The sequence below is a fragment of the Zootoca vivipara genome, chromosome 13 (assembly GCF_965207765.1).
Source record: "Zootoca vivipara chromosome 13, rZooViv2.hap1.1, whole genome shotgun sequence".
Lineage (NCBI taxonomy): Eukaryota > Metazoa > Chordata > Lepidosauria > Squamata > Lacertidae > Zootoca > Zootoca vivipara.
In genome coordinates, this window is record NC_142596.1 from 51,055,994 (window position 1) to 51,074,518 (window position 18,525).

The 18,525-nt window shown below is 46.8% G+C and overlaps 1 protein-coding gene across 3 annotated transcripts in view; it reads right to left on the reverse strand.

Annotated features, from left to right (window-relative positions):
- Positions 1–7,047: 7,047 nt before the first annotated feature.
- The window catches only part of CARD11 (caspase recruitment domain family member 11), a 107,911-nt gene continuing 96,433 nt past the window's right edge, over positions 7,048–18,525 (reverse strand). For all 3 annotated transcript variants that reach the window (XM_088656975.1, XM_088656974.1, XM_060282543.2), the window contains exons 20-24: positions 18,389–18,521; positions 16,766–16,945; positions 13,397–13,521; positions 8,032–8,147; positions 7,048–7,385 (exon numbers count right to left, since the gene is read on the reverse strand). In XM_088656975.1, coding sequence (XP_088513101.1) covers positions 7,181–7,385; positions 8,032–8,147; positions 13,397–13,521; positions 16,766–16,945; positions 18,389–18,521 — 759 coding nt within the window. In that variant the 3' untranslated portion in view covers positions 7,048–7,180. The remainder of the gene's footprint in view (positions 7,386–8,031; positions 8,148–13,396; positions 13,522–16,765; positions 16,946–18,388; positions 18,522–18,525) is intronic.

Consider the following 18,525-nt stretch of genomic DNA (forward strand, 5'->3'; position numbering starts at 1 on the left):
CATCTGTGTTCCACAGGGCGGGCGCCACTACCGAGAAGGCCCTCTGCCTGGTTTGCTGTAACTTCACTTCTCGCAGGGAGGGAACCACCAGAAGGCCCTCAGCACTGGACCTTATTGTCCGTGCAGAATGATGGGGGTGGAGACGCTCCTTCCAGGATACTGGGCTAGGGCCGTTGAGCACCAAAACTTTTAATTGTGCTCAGAAACGTACTGGGAGCCAATGTAGGTCTTTCAGGACAGGTGTCATGTGGTCTCAGCGGCAACAGAATCTACAATTCTGTGATTCTATTCTTCTTAAGCAGATCATCCTTTTCCACAGCACCACTAGCCACCTGATCCTTTAGCTGGAGTTATTTGGGACTGATCATGGGATCTTTTCCAAGCAAAGCATGTGATCTGCCATAACCTTGATTGATGGAGTTACCTTCCTGGGATACTCTACAGGGGAGGGCAATTTAAGAAGAATGAAAAATCTGGAGCAACATACAAGAGCCCTAGTCCAGTTTATTAGTGAAGTTGGCCCTTATGAGAAGATGGAAAAGATTATTGTTAGGATCTTAGAGGAGGAAAGCCACATTTATTATCTGATCGTACCCTCATACTTCGTTGGTGCTGTTAAGGTGGGCAATAAAGAAACAGAAACTATAAACTATTGCTTTGCAAAGCAGGGCTGGAACCCCCCATCAGTCCCAGCCCAACATGATCAACAGTCAGGGATGCTGGGAATTATAGTACACCAGCATCTAAAAGGCACCAGGCTTCCCAACCATAAGGTAAAGGTAAAGGGCCCCTGACCATCAGGTCCAGTCGTGTCCGACTCTGGGGTTGCGGCGCTCATCTTGCTCTATAGGCCAAGGGAGCCAGCGTTTGTCTGCAGACAGCTTCCTGGTCATGTGGCCAGCATGACAAAGCTGCTTCTGGCGAACCAGAGCAGCACACGGAAACGCCGTTTACCTTCCCGCCGGAGCGGTCCCTATTTATCTACTTGCATTTTGATGTGCTTTCGAACTGTTAGGTTGGCAGGAGCTGGGACCAAGCAACGGGAGCTCACCCCGTCACAGGGATTCAAACCACTGACCTTCTGATCAGCAAGCCCTAGACTCTGTGGTTTAACCCACAGCGCCACCTGGGTCCCAACTTTTCCCTTTTCTCACAAGGAATCCTATTCAGAATAAGGGAATTTCCCTTAAGAAAGGGAAAAGTTGACAGCTATGTTCCCAACCCTGTTGTAAAAGCTGCATCAGGAGCAGTTTTTTTTTTTAAATGGTGCAGCCTTAAGGCATAACTCATTCTTTGGTTTCAAAGAGCAGTGAGATCGATGTGACACCTACTTCAGAGTCAATAATCACTTAATAGAAGTTGCACGGGACTTGGGTTTTGAAGTAGTCGGCTTCCAAATCTGCAAATCTCCTGTGTTTAACATGTGGAGCGTTGGGGGGAACAGTGCAAAACCCACATCCATTTCACTCAGTTCTGAAGCTATATGAATACCAAAAAGTCACAATTTGAAACAACCTTAAAAAAACCTCTGTGGATACAAAAGCTGCTGAACATTTTCTCCCAGGATTGCCGTCCAATTAAAGGATTTAGTGTCTTGATTAGTTTTTAAGTGTTTGGAGTTTAACAACTGATTGACTAAACTTTCATCCCACAACCAACACTAAAAAAGCGGCCTTTAGGTTGCCATAACTTATCTCCGTAGCAAGTCACTACAGCAGTGTCAAATGGATCTTACCAATCAGACAGGTTTCTTTGTGGATGCTAGACTGTGCTTAGGAATTTCATTTTATTCATTTTTTTTTTAAAAAAAGGAACCAGTTCAAATCCATCTTTTCCAAAGGGGAACTACTTTCTGTCCAAGGCTGTCCTTTTACAGAACCAGTTTAGTTAAAATTCATCCAGGTGAACTTTTTAGTTCATAAAAAGTTCATCCTTGGCAAAATAATAATAATTCAGCATTCTGAATGTTACAAGCTGTTGTGCTGTGTAAAATGGGCCACACACAAGTAAAAAGATGCCCGGCAGACAGAATGTCAGAAATTGTATTTCCCTACTAGAAAAGGCTCACTCTCTTTCATTTGTGCCAGGAAATCTCTTCAGCAGGGATGATACAGGAAATGCCTCACATTCCTTCTTGCCGGATTGCTTAGCAACTTAGGAGCCCTTAGCAACATCAGCACCTCAATCTCTGCCTAATAAGCCTTAAAAATCACCCCACACTTTCTAATTTTCTTTATAGATGTCCAATTGGCTAACTTTCCCCCCTTTTTTAATGAAACCCAGGAGTCCAGGGCTGGATCTAGACACACCAAAGAAGTATTTCAGTTAAACACGTTGTAAACTTTGTATGAGAAACTGGGTTGGCAAAAACCGAACGCCACAGTGCCACCTGGTGTCACAATGTTATAACAACACATATGAAGTGCTTTTTCTTAGCCAATGTAGATGAGTCCCAGGTCTCCAGGATCCTATGGGGAGAGGCAGGGTTGGAACAAATGTGAAGATGAACTAGAATTTTTCCAAAGTTGTACCCCCAAATCAACTGAATGGGCCTGGTAATTATGGAAACTGCTTTCAGAGGTAGTAAAAAAACCAAACTAGTTCAGAAACATTCATTCCAAGCACTGGCCCTGGGTGTCCTGGGAGGCATGAAAACTCTCGAAGATCCATCTAACAGGCAGGACCTGTTTTCAGGCATTATGATAAAGTTACATTAAAGATATTGGGAGCAGAGTGGGGATGAGCATGCTAGCTCTACCCCGGTCCCTATTGCACTCCAACGCATGCAGGACAATCTTCAGGATCATTAAGTCTTCTGTACTTGTGGTGAGTTCTAATATGCATAGGATACACAAGTACAGAAGGCTCCCCATTGCCAATCGTTGACCCTCCATGAATGGGGCAGAGCAAGCATGCTCATCCACACTACCTCCCCCCCACCCCCGTATTTTTGCTTAATTTTTTTAATGAATGAATGACTAGTTTATTGCTCTTTGGCCAATCAGGCCTAATGCATACACTCATTAATGCATGCATCACTAAAGAAAATTAAGCATTACAACAATTGCGTACAGAGTACATTATCGTAAAAAAAACCCTGTTTGTACACATTCCCTCACTAAAACGGGGCAATAAATTTATTGCAACCTGTGTGATCTTCAGGTGCAATCGACAGCTTTTGCTTCTCCCGTTTTAACAAATAGGGTGGTTCTGTATGTTGCGTCATAATCTGCAGCCGTAAAAAGAAACAGTGTTTTCCTTAAAGGGGAGCCATTACTAAGTGCTATTGCTGGGGATCCAGATAATGAGTCCTCAGATCTGAGTATTGGGGACACTCTGTTAAGGGCTGGTGGTTCCCTCACTGCGAGAAGCAAAGCTACAGGGAACCAGGCAGAGGGCCTTCTCGGTGGTGGCACCCGCCCTGTGGAATGCCCTCCCATCAGATGTCAAAGAGATAAATAACTTCCAGACATTTAGAAGACATCTGAAGGCATTTTGACAACTTCATCTCACTTAAAATTTGGTGGAGCCAAAGAAAATTAGTCCTGCTTTGTGGGCAACCTTGACCCAGAAGATCTTTAGTCCCCAGCAGCTGAAAATGTAGTCAGTGCTTCCACTCCTACAGTTAGCTTCATCTGCTCTCTCTTGAGCTTCCACGGAATGGAATAATAAATTGCGCTGCTTAAGAATCCTAATTTTCAAGTAGCAGCTTGGCCTGGTCTGCTGGGCCGCATGATACAAACATTCTGCATTCCTGCAGCTCCATGATTAGTCTACCCGATGTGTGTAAGGTAGATTGATCATGTGGCCCGTGATGGCAACCCGAAGCCATGAATACAGATCAGCAGAATCTGCTCAGAGAAATATCTAAGTCGGCTGTCGATGCATTTACAATCACTGGGGCTAATCTCCATTTTAACTTGGTAGGAGGGAGAAGAAACATTCTCACTTTCCTCCCCCCCAAGTTATGCTCTCTGCTATAGCAAATAGAAAAGGGGAGAGAGAGGAAGAAAAAGATTGAAGGGCTAGCCTCCAGCCAGCAGGCTGGCACCAGAGGAAAATCAAATACTGTGATATAAAGTTTGTGGGAAATTCTTACAAGCGACAAATCCCTTACGTGCTGAACTGCACAATCCTGGCTTTATATAATACAAAATCATTTATATATATTAGCTGGCCAAAGCAGATTGGTAAAGATAAGCCGTCTAATTTGTTTGTTTTTATCACTGTAGATGCTGAATCTCACCTTGCCAGAACAAAGCATCATTTACCTTTCTTTCTTCCTTTTTGTGTGTGTGTGTGTGTGTGTGTGTGTGTGTGTGTGTGTGTGTGTGTGTGTAAAGGTAAAGGACCCCTAGACAGTAAAGTCCAGGCAAAGGCGACTATGGGGTTGTGGCGCTCATCTCGCTTTCAGGCCAAGGGAGCCGGCCTTTGTCCACAGACAGATTTCTGGGTCATGTGGCCAGCAGGACTAAACCACCTCTGGTGCAACGGGACACCGTGACAGAAACCAGAGTGCACGGAAACGCCGTTTACCTTCCTGCCACAGCAGTACCTATTTATCTACTTGCACTGAGCTGGGACAGAGCAACGGGAGCTCACCCCATTGTGCAGATTCGAATTGTGACCATATCTATCTATCTATCTATCTATCTATCTATCTATCTATCTATCCACACACACACACACACACACCTGAATTGTAGAGTTGGAAAGGACCCTGAGGATCATCTATTCCAACCCCCTGCAATGCAGGAATATGCAGCTGCTCCATATGGGGATGGAACCTGTAACCTTGGCGTTATCAGCACCATGCTCTAACCAGCTCTACCCTCTAACCACTTATGCATTTATAAATAACCTTCGAGGTTTCCTTCCTCTTCAGAGCAGGTACCAACTTTACCAAAACCACATTTGAGTTATTTTGGAGTTCCTTGCATCTTTCCCTCTCAGCTCACAGCCTGTTGCAATCAGCGGAGGGACTAAAAACTGCAGCATTTTCAATGGTGCAATTTATTAAGAGAGAGAGAGAGAGAGAGAGAGAGAGAGAGAGAGAGAGAGAGAGAGAGAGAGAGAGAGAAAGAGCCTGTTATTTTTATGTGCTCATAAATGTTTATATAGAAGAAAATATGTCAAGTGACAAGGCAGCTTGCTATGGGCATGTGGAAAACCTCACCGCTTAATTTAAGATTTTTTCAAGTGGGGGAATTGTTCTAGCTGCCAGCTCCAAAGCCCGTGGCAATCTGTATTCTTCAAAGGGCTGGATGGGAAGAGTGCGCGGTGACTGAAAGCGGAGGGCACAATCTGCCAGGCGCAGCTGTGCAACCTTAATTTATTTTAGCCCCATTGAGGTGCACAGGCACATGGAAGCACATGGCTGCAGGGCCTGGCGGGCCGTTCTGTTTATACGACAGACAGCCAAGGTTTCTAAGGCCACATTCATGCCAAAGCACTGTGATATCACTTTGAACATTCATGGCTCCCACCAAAGAACCCTGGAAGCTGTCATTTCTTATGGGTGCTGAAAGTTACTTAGTAGGAGGCCCCTCTTCTCCTCCCAGAACCACAATTCCCAGACTTTCCTGGGAAGAGAGATTGGCCGTTACACTGCTCTGAGAAATGTAGTTATTTTAGGGGAATAGGCAATTTCCTAACAACTCTCAGCATCCTTCATGGACTACAGCTCCCAGAATTCTTTGGGGCACGCCATGGCAGTTTAAAGTGGAATCATAGCACTTACATTGTGAATGTGACCTAAGGCAAAAGGCATATCTCAGGCATAGGCAAACTCGGCCCTCCAGGTGTTTTGGGACTACAACTCCCATCATCCCTAGCTAACAGGACCAGTGGGCAGGGATGATGGGAGTTGTAGTCCCAAAACACCTGGAGGGCCGAGTTTGCCTATGCCTGCATAGCTGCCAAGTTTTCCCTTTTCTCGCGAGGAAGCCTATTCAGCATAAGGGAAAATCCCTTAAAAAAAGGGATAACTTGGCAGCTATGTATGCCTGGCATATCTTCACTATGGACTTCAGCTGGTTTAAACAGGAGAGCTTCAGCTAAACCACTTGCCGTTTCTCATCAATGTTTTTGGCAGTGCCGAAAAAGGCCTCTCCTTTGCAGCAAGCTTGTGACGCTCCTTGGGGAAACACCCATCTAATCATTTGCATTGGCTTATTCTCTGTGGACCTTGGCGATGTCATCACACAGTCACAGCTGATTGGCTATGCCGAGATGATGCTGAGTGAGCACTTTGTGATCCCTCACTGGGTGGGACCACGGGGGGTGTAATGCTCACTGGGTGGCATCACACATATTATTAACCTATAGAGGAGGCGGCAGTCATCGTCAGAGCCAGGGGGTGGGCGGGAGAATTCTGCCAAAGCTGCAGCAGCCCCTGCTGCGGGGAGCCATGATGCAGAACAGGGGTGGGTGGGGGGGAAATGTGAATATTGGCAGAGATGAAGTGCGTGAAATATTTCTGCTTTTCCAAGATTGATGACTCTGAAAACTGAAACCTGAAAAATGCAAAGTACTGGTATTCCACGCAGTAGCACAAAACAGCCTTTCCCAAACCTGGACCTTGTGATGCCATGGGGGGCAGGAGTAGGAGGTTAGGGATCAAAGAATTTTAAGTTCTTTGGTGGAAGTTGTGGCAACCTGAAACTGAAACTGGTTATGTATTTTGTAGTGAAATATCAGCGCTGAGCAGCCTGAAACCTCTTCTGTGGAATACATTCATTTGTGGTCGGCGGTGGGGCCTCTGCAAAGAGACTATGTCAGTGCAGGGAGGTGGCAGGGGGTGTTGCCAGTTCTTCCTAGCAACTGTGGAAGCCCTCTTAGTGTGTCTCCCATGTTGAGAACTGCAGCAATAAGCATCTGCTATGAGCTTCTCTTTGAGATCTCCATCCTTCAGGAATGGCTGCTCCGGAAGAGGCAAGTGCCAACCGCTCTGAATGACACAATCCTGGTCCTAAAGAGGCACTTGGGATGCCCGAACTGTGCGCTCAGAGCCTTTGATTCCTCTCTCACACTCCACCTTCTGCCAGTTGCCGAGAGTCCCTGCCACCGCTTAGGATGGAACAAGGGTGTTGGGCTCTACATCAGAGGCGTCTCAGAGCCTCCAGTGCAGCTCTCTGAAACGACCAGCTAGTTCCTCGTTGTCCGCACCCCCTGTTGGGCTTCACAACTGATCCTCGTCAATCCAGATGGTCTTCTGCTGTTCTTCCCAAACCTTTTCCTTGATGATCCGGAGGAGGTCCTCAATGCTGCTCCAGGCGTCGGCCTCCAAAGAGGCGTAAAGGCACGGCAAACCCTCCAGTTCTTTTTCATTCTGGCGGCACGTCCGTAATAATTCATCCTCAACCTCTGGCTTTGGGAGCAGCTTCCTGTGCCATGCAAGGAAACCAAAGGAGATATGCATTTAAGACATATGTATATGCACACGGCCTCTTTTTCTTTCCATTTGAACAAATCCCCCAACTTCTTTTCGCACTCCTGAGCCAACCCCCTCCCCCACAAAAAAGCAAAGTATTAGGAAGCGTATAGGCCTGATACTTTCATGAATGCACCTGTATGACACTTAAGGGTGGAAAAATATGTCAGTTTGGGTTCCTTTTAGTTTCTCCTTTTTCCAAGTTTCACTTCCGTTCCCCACAGTTTCAATTAAAAAAAAGAAATCCTCATGGAAATTTTCCAGTACTTTCATGTGAATTTTGCACGACACAATTTTGCAATCCAACTTCCCCAAATGCAATGCTGTTTGTATCATGCATTTTTTTTTTACACTCAGTTTTGGGCACACTTCCCAGAGTTCTCTGTGAAGAAGGACCAACTGTTAAACCACTCTGAGACTTGTAGCTCTGGGACTAAACTAGTGGGTTATCCGAACGGCTCTCGGCACCTTTATCAAGGTGCTCCCAGAAGCCTCTGGGGGAAACCGTGACAGTTTCAAGTGGTCGGATACTGCTTTAAACATGTGGTGCGAAAGTGGAACCATGTGCGTTGTGAATGTGGTATTGAATTGCACCATACCTGAACTTCTTGATATTTTTTTCCGAGACTTTAATAAAGAGAACAATAGGATATATCCTGGCTTTGATTAAATCCTTTGTGCAGCCGATCCCAGCTTCAAGCAGGCAATGTTTGTTCTGTAAACACAAAGTCAGGAAAAGGAATTTGGTGCGCACATCTTGGGGCTTGTAACAATCTCAAACAGATCAGGCCAATCACGTTCTACTGATTGTCCTTCTGATCAAATGGCTTTATGCATCAACCTTCCTTTTGAAGTTGTTCAAGGACTTGCCCCTCTTGTCCTTTAGCCTGGATAGTTCTGCCTACAACTTTCGCTCTTCCAGCTCTGCTCTCTTAAATGACTCTGCCCATCTTGCTTTGCTTCTCCTTAGGCCTGGTACCCCCCACCCTTGCAGCCACATCTTGCCAAGCTCATCTTTACCACAAGGCCGTTGTGGGGACCCAGGAATGGGGAACCTCTCAAAGCACAATTGCTTGAAACCACAGGAGAGGAGAGTTGCTCTTGTGCTCAAATCCTGTGTGCTGGTTTCCCACAATAGCCAACTGTTCAGCCACTGAGAGAATGAGATGGGCCACTGGCCTGATCCAGCAGGCTCTTCTGTGCTCTCAGTCAGTGGCTGTTGCCGGTTCTGTGGCTCAGCCCAACCCCTGGCCCCAACACTCCACAAAGCACCACGTTGATGCTACATCACTAAAGATTTCGGCAGTCCATCAACAAAATCCATCCTTTCTCTCACCACAGGATAACTTGCTGCAAAGACCCCCTTTCCCAAGGAGAATTAACTGATCTGAAGGCGGGGATTATGTCAAAATGAAGGTAGCATGTACCAAACGTACCAACAGAATTGAACTATGTTTGCTCAGTTGCAACATGTTCTGTAATTACTTCTCAAAAGAAAAAGAAAAATCCTCCACTACTCTCGTATAGCTGTTTGTTCCCTGCTGTGTAACAAGCACCCGGCATTTGATGCCATCTGTTTGGGCTTGACATTATAATCTTTGTTCTACACATCGTTGTCTCTTTCTGCAGCTCGGGCCCTCATTGTGTGTGTGTGTGTGTGTGTGTGTGTGTGTGTGTTTCACTCTTTAACAGGTTCCCATCTTTTCCATATCGGTGCATGAAAACCCAGCGAATGAAACATAAAAGTGAATTTGAGAACTGAAGGGTGCTTGGCTGTGTCAAGGTGGATCACGCACCAAAGGAATGAAAAAAAAGTGGGGGGAGAGTGAAAGAGAGAAGGGAGAGCTGATCATGAAAAAAAGACGAAGAATGGAAAGAGAAAAGATTAATTGTGAAGAAAAGTACATTTCAGTATCAAACTAGGGAAAGAGTGACAGAAAAGAGAATAAGAGAAGGATCCCACACCATTGTATATATCTTCCTATATACATAAAAATGCAAGGCTGTCATCACACAGCCTCCATTGAAGGATTTGTATTGCTGCATCACAATCCTAGATGTGCAAGAAGTCAGAGCGCAAACCTCACTGGAAGATTTCCAGAGCAACATCAGGGTGAGGTAGAAGAGCAAAAGAAAAGGCAGGTTGCACAACACCAGGGGTGATGGCATGGGTGTGGGAGGGGAGGGACACAATGACAGGGAACAATGGCAGAGTTTTGTGTCAAGTACCTTCATACAATGGAATATTTGAGAAGGGGAAGCACTAGGAGGTTAATGCGGTGGGGTGAAGCCTCTAGTACTGTATTTTCCTGCGTATAAGACTACTTTTTAACCCAGGAAAATCTTCTCAAAAGTCAGGGGTTGTCTTATACGCCGGGTCGTATTTCTTATACGGCGAGTATATCCCAAACTCTATATTTTAACTGGAAAAGTTGGGGGTTGTCTTTTACGCCCAGTTGTCTTATATGCCGTAAAATATATATATCTGCAAATAGTGAACTATGAGCATGTATTTATGTGGACAAAAGGGCACCACCAAGGCCCAAGAAGAGAGTAGAAGCAGGTTTGGAGGAAACTCAAGATTGGCAGAACTACAACAACATTCTTCCCCTAAGGGGGAGGATCCAGCAGGAACTGGGCATGCTCCCCATCTGGGGTGGGAGTGGAATGGAGTATTCTAGAAGGTGGCGTGGCTAGCTGGCTGGAACGTTGCACAGGAGTGCTATGCTGCAACATTCTGTTGCAGGCCCCAATTCTCCTCCTCCTCCTCCTTCTTCTTCTGTTATCTAGTCTGTGAGATTTTGAAAAGAGACAGTGCCCAAAATTCTGTGGGAGTTTGAGGCAGTTGGGAAGGGAGCGAGAGAGCACAGGGCCTGCTAAATTGTTTCATGGTCTAAGAGTTTATCCTGATTTGTGATTAGCACTGGATGTGGTTTATTTAGTCATATGGCAATGTCTGCTGTCATGCATATTTTCAGTAATTATTCCTCTTCTATGGTTTTTGTGTGTGTTTTTTAACCTGATGCTCTTCTTTGTCTCTGGAGAATAGTTACAACCTGTTCAGCAGCTGAAACTGAGGGAGAAAACGATGACAGCTGACTTTTATGCGAAAGGGACAGCTGGTAAGTGTTCTTCCACTCCCACCCCAGTTGGGGAGCATTCTCACTAACCATGCCCAGTATTGCCCTGGAAAAATATATGCCTAAAATTCTCAGTAGCCATTCCACCCAGCTTCCTCAGAGGGAGGATGGAGTAAGGCTTGGAGGAAAAATGACCCCCTAACTCAGGCATGTCAAACTTGCGGCCCTCCAGATGTTTTGGACTACAATTCCCATCTTCCCCAACCACTAGTCCTGCTAGCTAGGGATCATGTGAGTTGTAGGCCAGAACATCTGGAGGGCCGCAAGTTTGACATGCCTGCCCTAACTGGGTTCCTCCCCCTGCTTGTGACTCTCTCCCAGTCTACCATGGTTGTCTCCTGGGGCAGAAGTGTTGGGGTGTCCAAATGAAAATTCAGAGTACGCAGGCACAATGCTCCTTCAGCACCATGAGCACAAGTCTCCGGAGCCCTACACACAAGGAAGATGCCTGATTCCTCAAGTTCTCTGGATCATGGCCCTGAGGACAGGCCAGGAAGGGGTGAGACAGCATTACCAAGCGGCTCCCTTGAAGTCTAAGCAGTGCTGAAGCAACATCTCTGCTCTCTGTTGGACAGCTCCTCTGTTATCTCCCTCTCTTGGGACACCTATTACAGTGGGGGCTCGCCAATGTGGTGCCCGTGGGCACCATGGTGCCCTTGAGGTCTTTTGCTGGTGCCCCTGAAGTCTCTGAGCCCCCCTCCTTGGTCATGAGGGTCATGCCTAAAGGCAGGCCTGTTTAGGGAAGTTTTTAATCTGTGATATTTTAATGTATTTTGGTACAGTGGTACCTCTACTTACGAATTTAATGCGTTCCGAACATACATTTGTAAGTTGAAAAAATTTGTAAGTCAAATCCCATAGGAATGCATTGGGAGGAAAAATTCGTAAGTAGAAGCAACCCTATCTAAAAATTCGTAAGTAGAAAAAATCCTATCTAAACCACATCCAAGATGGCAGACGGAGCTCCATTCGTAAGTAGAAACATTCGTAAGTAGAGGTACCACTGTATTTGTTGGAAGCCGCCCAGAGTGGTGGGGGAAACCCAGCTAGATGGGCGGGGTTTAAATAAAAAATAATAAAAAATAATAATGAAGTGGTTACTCTCCCCTCTTGAAAAACATACAGCGTTTCAGCTCTGTATTCTTTCCAGTGCTCAGATGAATTCTATTGGACCTGACTTATGCACAGATCCCTTGGGAAAATGAACTGTGATTGTGTGCAGGCACTTTTTCTTCTTGGGCAGGGGTGATCTGGGGGAGTGAGTGAGACGGGATCAGAGTGGGTAGCACCCATGCCACGCCCCATGTGCTCACAGGCCTAAACAGACTCGTGACCCTTCTATTAGAGTGTTTGGGAAAGCTGAAAACCTCTAGTTAGTGGGAGGGTGAAAAATGTGTGTGTGCAAAAGGCAGTTGGGAGATTCAGAAAACAGAGAGAGAACTGGGGCACCTGGACATTTCTAACCAGAGGCAGGTGAAATTGGGGGGGGGGGGAGGGGGAGGCTGCTTGGAGGGAGAAGCTACTCAACTTGCTTCTGCTTTGCAGAAGTGCTTGTTCCCCACCCTTAATGCTCTACACACACACACACCCCTTACAAAGATACCTTAAGTGTTCCTGTCCTTCCTTTCCCAAAACTGTGTCCAGTTCTGGGCACCACAGTTCAAGAAGGATACTGACAAGCTGGAACGTGTCCAGAAGAGGGCAACCAAAATGGTCAAAGGCCTGGAAACGATGCCTTATGAGGAACGGCTTAGGGAGCTGGGTATGTTTAGCCTGGAGAAGAGAAGGTTAAGGGGTGATATGATAGCCATGTTCAAATATATGAAAGGATGCCATATGGAGGAGGGAGAAAGATTGTTTTCTGCTGCTCCAGAGAAGCGGACACGGAGCAATGGATTCAAACTTCAAGAAAGAAGATTCCACCTAAACATTAGGAAGAACTTCCTGGCAGTAAGAGCTGTTCGGCAGTGGAATTTGCTACCAAGGAGTGTGGTGGAGTCTCCTTCTTTGGAGGTCTTTAAGCAGAGGCTTGACAGGCATATGTCAAGAATGCTTTGATGGTGTTTCCTGCTTGGCAGGGGGTTGGACTGGATGGCCCTTGTGGTCTCTTCCAACTCTATGATTCTATGATTCTATGAAAAGAAACAGAACCCAATAGCACTGCACTGGGAATGGCTCACGGTTTGGGAAAGCCCACCACAAGACCTTCAGCATTATGGAAAAGGCACATGCTCTGCCTTGCCCAACATCATAGGCCTGCCTTCTCCAGTGTAGGGTCCCTTCAGCTGTTTTGGATGGTAACTCCTATGTTGATGCTAATGGGAGTTGTAGTTAAACTGGTGAGAACAAAAGAAGAGCCTGCTGGATCAGCATCTTGTTCTCCCAGTGGCCAACCAGATGCCCATTTGCCCATTATGGGAAACGCACAAGCAGGACCCGAACACAAGAGCAACACTCTCCCCTCCCATGGTTTCCAGCAACTGGTATTCAGAAGCATCGCTGCCTCCGACTATGGAAGCAGAGCATAGACAACAGGGTTGGTAGCCATTGACAGCCCTCTCCTCCTCCATGAATCCTCTTTTAATGCCACCCAACTTGGTGGCCATCACTGTCTACCTGTGGGAGGGATTTCCAAAGTTTAACTCTGTGCTGCATGGAAAAATACTTTTTTTAATCCGAGTTGAATCTTGCAACATTCAATTTCATAGGATGCCCTCCCCCTCAAGGGACGTGGACCTTGGCATTTTTTTAAAAAAAGGTTCCTTGCTCCAGGGTCAGGGCAAAGTACATTGGGGAAGGGTGACCCAGGACTACCCCAAATTACCTTGGCAGCGACCGCGTCAATATTTGCAGTAAAAATGCATTCATGGGTGTGAGGATTCTTCTCGCGGGAATAGATTATTGTTTCTGTCTTTTGCCTCCTACAGAATTCTTCTTTCGTTACGATATCTGGAAAAGAAGGCAGACGAAGGCAAACTTTGTAGCAATGTCTGCTCCGTAAGCATGGAAGATCTCCAACCATGGTTTGGAGAATCCTCACCATCGTCAAACAACAGCGGCTAACAGATAGACAGTTACACAAATGTCACCAAAACCAGGTTACTTTCAGATGCCACCTTGGCAAATCAAGAGCGTTCTGCTTTCGTAAGACCTCAAAACACTTCCCCTACTCCTTGAAGAAAGAAGAAATGGAGGCAGAAATGGAAGAAATGGAGGCAGTGAGAGATTTTACTTTCTTGGGCTCCTTGATCACTGCAGATGGTGACAGCAGTCACGAAATTAAAAGACGCCTGCTTCTTGGGAGAAAAGCAATGACAAACCTAGACAGCATCTTAAAAAGCAGAGACATCACCTTGCCGACAAAGGTCCGTATAGTTAAAGCTATGGTTTTCCCAGTAGTGATGTATGGAAGTGAGAGTTGGACCATAAAGAAGGCTGATCACCGAAGAATTGATGCTTTTGAATTATGGTGCTGGAGGAGACTCTTGAGAGTCCCATGGACTGCAAGAAGATCAAACCTATCCATTCTGAAGGAAATCAGCCCTGAGTGCTCCCTGGAAGGACAGATCGTGAAGCTGAGGCTCCAATACTTTGGCCACCTCATGAGAAGAGAAGACTCCCTGGAAAAGACCCTGATGTTGAGAAAGATTGAGGGCACAAGGAGAAGGGGACGACAGAGGACGAGATGGTTGGACAGTGTTCTCGAAGCTACGAACATGAGTTTGACCAAACTGCGGGAGGCAGTGCAAGACAGGAGTGTCTGACGTGCTATGGTCCATGGGGTCACGGAGAGTCGGACACGACTAAACGACTAAACAACAACAACTACAACAACTCCTTGATAAACTGGAGGGAATGCTCAGAAGGGGCAGACCCTTGGGCACACTTTTCCAGAACTTATTTCAGTAGGAAAGAGAAGAGAACGATAACAAAGACAGGAATTGTGGTTTGTTTCCCCTGTGCGATAGTCAAGAGGAGCGCATTCATAGTAAATCCAGCTTCTTAACAACCCTTTCAGGTAGGTTAGGTTGAGTGGCTTTTAAAGGCCATCCAGTTGACTTCGCAGCTGAGTTGGGGGGATGTAGATCAAAGATCCCCACATCTAAGACCGGCATTTCACCTGGTGCACCACACAAGCCCTTATGATGAGATGGAGGCTTTGGACATCCAACTTGCCTCATTCCTACGTCTGAAACTTGACTTTAATCCAAACTGAGCCACAGTCAATGCTTCAGAAACCCCAAAGTACTGAGATGAATAGGACGCAGCATACAAAAGGTGCGGGATAATGATTTGCTCTCGTTATTATCCTCAGATTTACAACTCCTGGGCTTTAGCTGGCAGAGGACATAGCTGGCTGTGTGTTTATCCACAAGCTAGTTAAATCTGCTGAACCTGAGCATGATCTGTTTCAAGAAAATGCACAGGGACTGCCAGGACAGGAGAATAGCTGGCGCTTGTGTAATTGCCAGCCCACCTTGCAGTGTCAGACACCTTTGAAAGGCTGTATTTTGACAATGTGCGCAGTATCTGCAACAGATATAACAAATGGATATGCATGAAAAGGGTCTAACAACCCAAGGAGTGCTTTGCTTGTTGGAGCGGACCAAGGAGGTGCATCTAATCCAGAACTCAGAAGCAGCCAAATAAATTCTTCTGGGAATTATACAAAGACTGCTTTCAGACAATGGCTGACTTCTACTATTTGTTCCCAGCATCTGTATCGGACTACAACTCCCATCAGCCCCAGGCAGCACAGCCATGGAGCTGATGGGAGTTGTAGTCCAAAACTCTGGAGGGCACCAGTTGGGTGAAAACAGATCTAGAGGTGTCTTGCTTCTCAACGTGGGGCACCCTGTTTAGCTGTAATGGCCAGCTGCCGTGAATCTGTCCAATCTTTATTCAAGGACACTGGTGCCAGTGTGCGTCCCTTAATCATGATTAGGGCATGATCCTATGCACATTTACTTGGAGAGAAATCCCTACTGTGTTCAGTGTGGCCTAAAGAATATGTTGGATTTGTCTGGTTTGAAGCAAGGAAGTTGTGGGTCTGTATTGACAGGTTAGGGCAGGCATAGGCAAACTCGGCCCGCCAGATGTTTTGGGACTACAACTCCCATCATCCCTAGCTAACAGGGCCAGTGGTCAGGGATGATGGGAGTTGTAGTCCCAAAACATCTGGAGGGCCGAGTTTGCCTATGCCTGGGTTAGGTAGTGCCAGGGACTGGGCAGAGGAGGAATGGTGGAGACTGCCTCCCCAGTCTGACCCTGGGGAGAAGAAGACAGTTCAGAATTACAACAGGGGCTTGAGGGAGGTCACAGCTCAGAGGCAGATGAGGGGGAAAGCTGGGAAATAATGGGAGAGGAGGAGGAGGAACAACCACTAGGAGGGCAACAGCTGATGGACACAGTGTCTTTAGAAAGCCTTCCAGTACGTTTCCGAGCACAATTCAAAGTGTTGGTGTTGACCTTTAAAGCCCTAAACGGCCTCGGTCCAGTATACCTGAAGGAGCGTCTCCACCCCCACTGTTCTGCCCGGACACTGAGGTCCAGCGCCGAGGGTCTTCTGGCGGTTCCCTCGCTACGAGAAGCCAAGTTACAGGGAACCAGGCAGAGGGCCTTCTCAGTAGTGGCACCCACTCTGTGGAATGCCCTCCCACCAGAGGTCAAGGAGAACAACAATTACCTGACCTTTAGACGGCATCTCAAGGCAGCCCTGTTTAGGGAAGCTTTTAATGTTTGATTTCTGTATTTTAATGTTTTGTTGGAAGCCGCCCAGAGTGGCTGGGGGAACCCGGCCAGATGGGCGAGGTATAAATAATAAATTATTGTTATTGTTATTGTTATTGTTATTGTTATTATTACTTCCAGACCTCCCCTCTCCCAGAATCTGGAGAGTCTTGAAAGTAGTAGAGAGAGGGCTCGGAAGCAAAGGGCCCTCAGCGCCACCCATAGAAGAGATGACGAATGAGGAAGTGGGAGAAAAAGGGAGTGGAGAGTCACTCGGGGCAACGTTATTATTCCAAGAGGCTGCATTCCAAGCCTCTCTCTGTAAATATTGAATAAAAAGCAGATGGTAAGGTCTTTCCTTGTCTTATCCGTTCCTGGCAACCTGCCTTGGGGGTTGTTTCCTCTGTCACCTGACAGGTAGGCACTTAACACCCCCAGCAGATGCTCTCCCTGCTGAGATTACCTGGCTTGCATAGATTGAACTCCAGGGCCCCCCCTGAGTTGAGAAGCTTCTGGATGAAGATCTTGGAGAGCATTGTGGGTGTGAAGAGGACAGGGCGCCGACGGTCACAATGGATGGGTCTCACCGAGCTGTACGGGATCAGGCTGAAGCTCTTGTTGATCTCGCTCACTGAGTCAAACTCTGGGGAGAGAGGGGAGCATTTAAACTCCAGAAGTGCACTCAGGGGGCCACTCTGAAAAGTCCCAGAGTGGGATGGGTGGTGTCAGAACACAGAGAAATGCACCCACCAGACAAAAGGCTTGGTGGGGTGACGGGTGCAACAGAACCTATCAGTCTGGCTAGAAAACAAGCGTGTGATGTGCAAGATGTGCAACAGGGTGCCAGAAGAGGTCAAATGATGGATTTGCAAAGGCACTGCTTATTAAATATGGTGCAAAAAATTAAAATCTTGCTCAAATTACAGTTTGTTACATTAAAGTGTGTTGGTTATTACCTATATTCTGCACAGTTTCTAAGCCTTTAATGACACCGAAGCCAGGCCCCTAAGTTTCAACACCACAGAGCACTTGAATTATCACCTCGCTACTGAAAATCTTTAATGTGGGTTCAATAATAAAACTTCTCCAATGCCCCTGCAGTTTTCTGTGCTTTTAGATTTCACTGTCTCGGTATGCTGGAGGCTGGAGAGAAAGAGACAGGTCTGCTCTGTGCTGGACCAAAAGTTTTGACTTTGCTGGAATCCTAACAGGGAAGCAAGTTTTGCTGGAGAGTTGATGCTGTGATCCCCTCTATCCCAGGGTTTCCCAAACTTGGTGTCCAGCAGTTTATGGATTACAGTTCCCAGCATCCCTGACTGCTGGTCCTACTAGCTAGGGACGATGGGAGTTGTACTCCAAAAACAGCTGGAGACCCAAGTTTAGGACATCCTGCTCTATCCTATATTCAGGTTGTAAAGGTAAAGGTAAAGGGACCCCTGACCATTGGGTCCAGTCGTGACCAACTCTGGGGTTGCGCGCTCATCTCGCGTTATTGGCCAAGGGAGCCGGTGTATAGCTTCCAGGTCATGTGGCCAGCATGACAAAGCCACTTCTGGTGAACCAGAACAGCACACGAAAACACCGTTTACCTTCCCGCTGTAGCGGTTCCTATTTATCTACTTGCATTTTGACATGCTTTCGAACTGCTAGGTTGGGAGGAGCTGGGACCGAGCAACGGGAGCTCACCCTGTCGCAGGGATTCGAACCGCTGACCTTCTGATCAGCAAGCCCTAGGCTCAGTGGTTTAACCCACAGCGCCACCTGGGTCCCTATTCAGGTTGTACATATGTGCAAATAATGCCAAATATCCCAAAGATTCCACAGTCTCCATTGTCCATCATTCCAAGAAAACCAAACCCTGGGTAAGCAGAGGAACCTCTGGAAACTGGGGTGTGTGCAACATTGTGCTCACTAGCCAGCAGGAAGGCAATAAGGATTCCCTGGTTGCAATTGTTCAGGAGGCTGAGTCAGGGATGTTCCCTCTCCTGACCACCCCAAACCAACTTTGCTCTCCTTGGCATTCTCTTCCTGCCAAGTTCCCAGGCACATCATTGAATGCCAGTGCCCATGCTGCATAACTTGGTACCTTCAAATCTGTCCAGCAGGGCCTTTGTCACCGGGTGCCCCTCTGTCCTGACCCGCGTGTCTTTCGAAGTGACGATGCGGACGCGCTCGTTGCTGTTCATGCGCTTGTATTTGTTCTCGGACCTGCTGACAAACTGA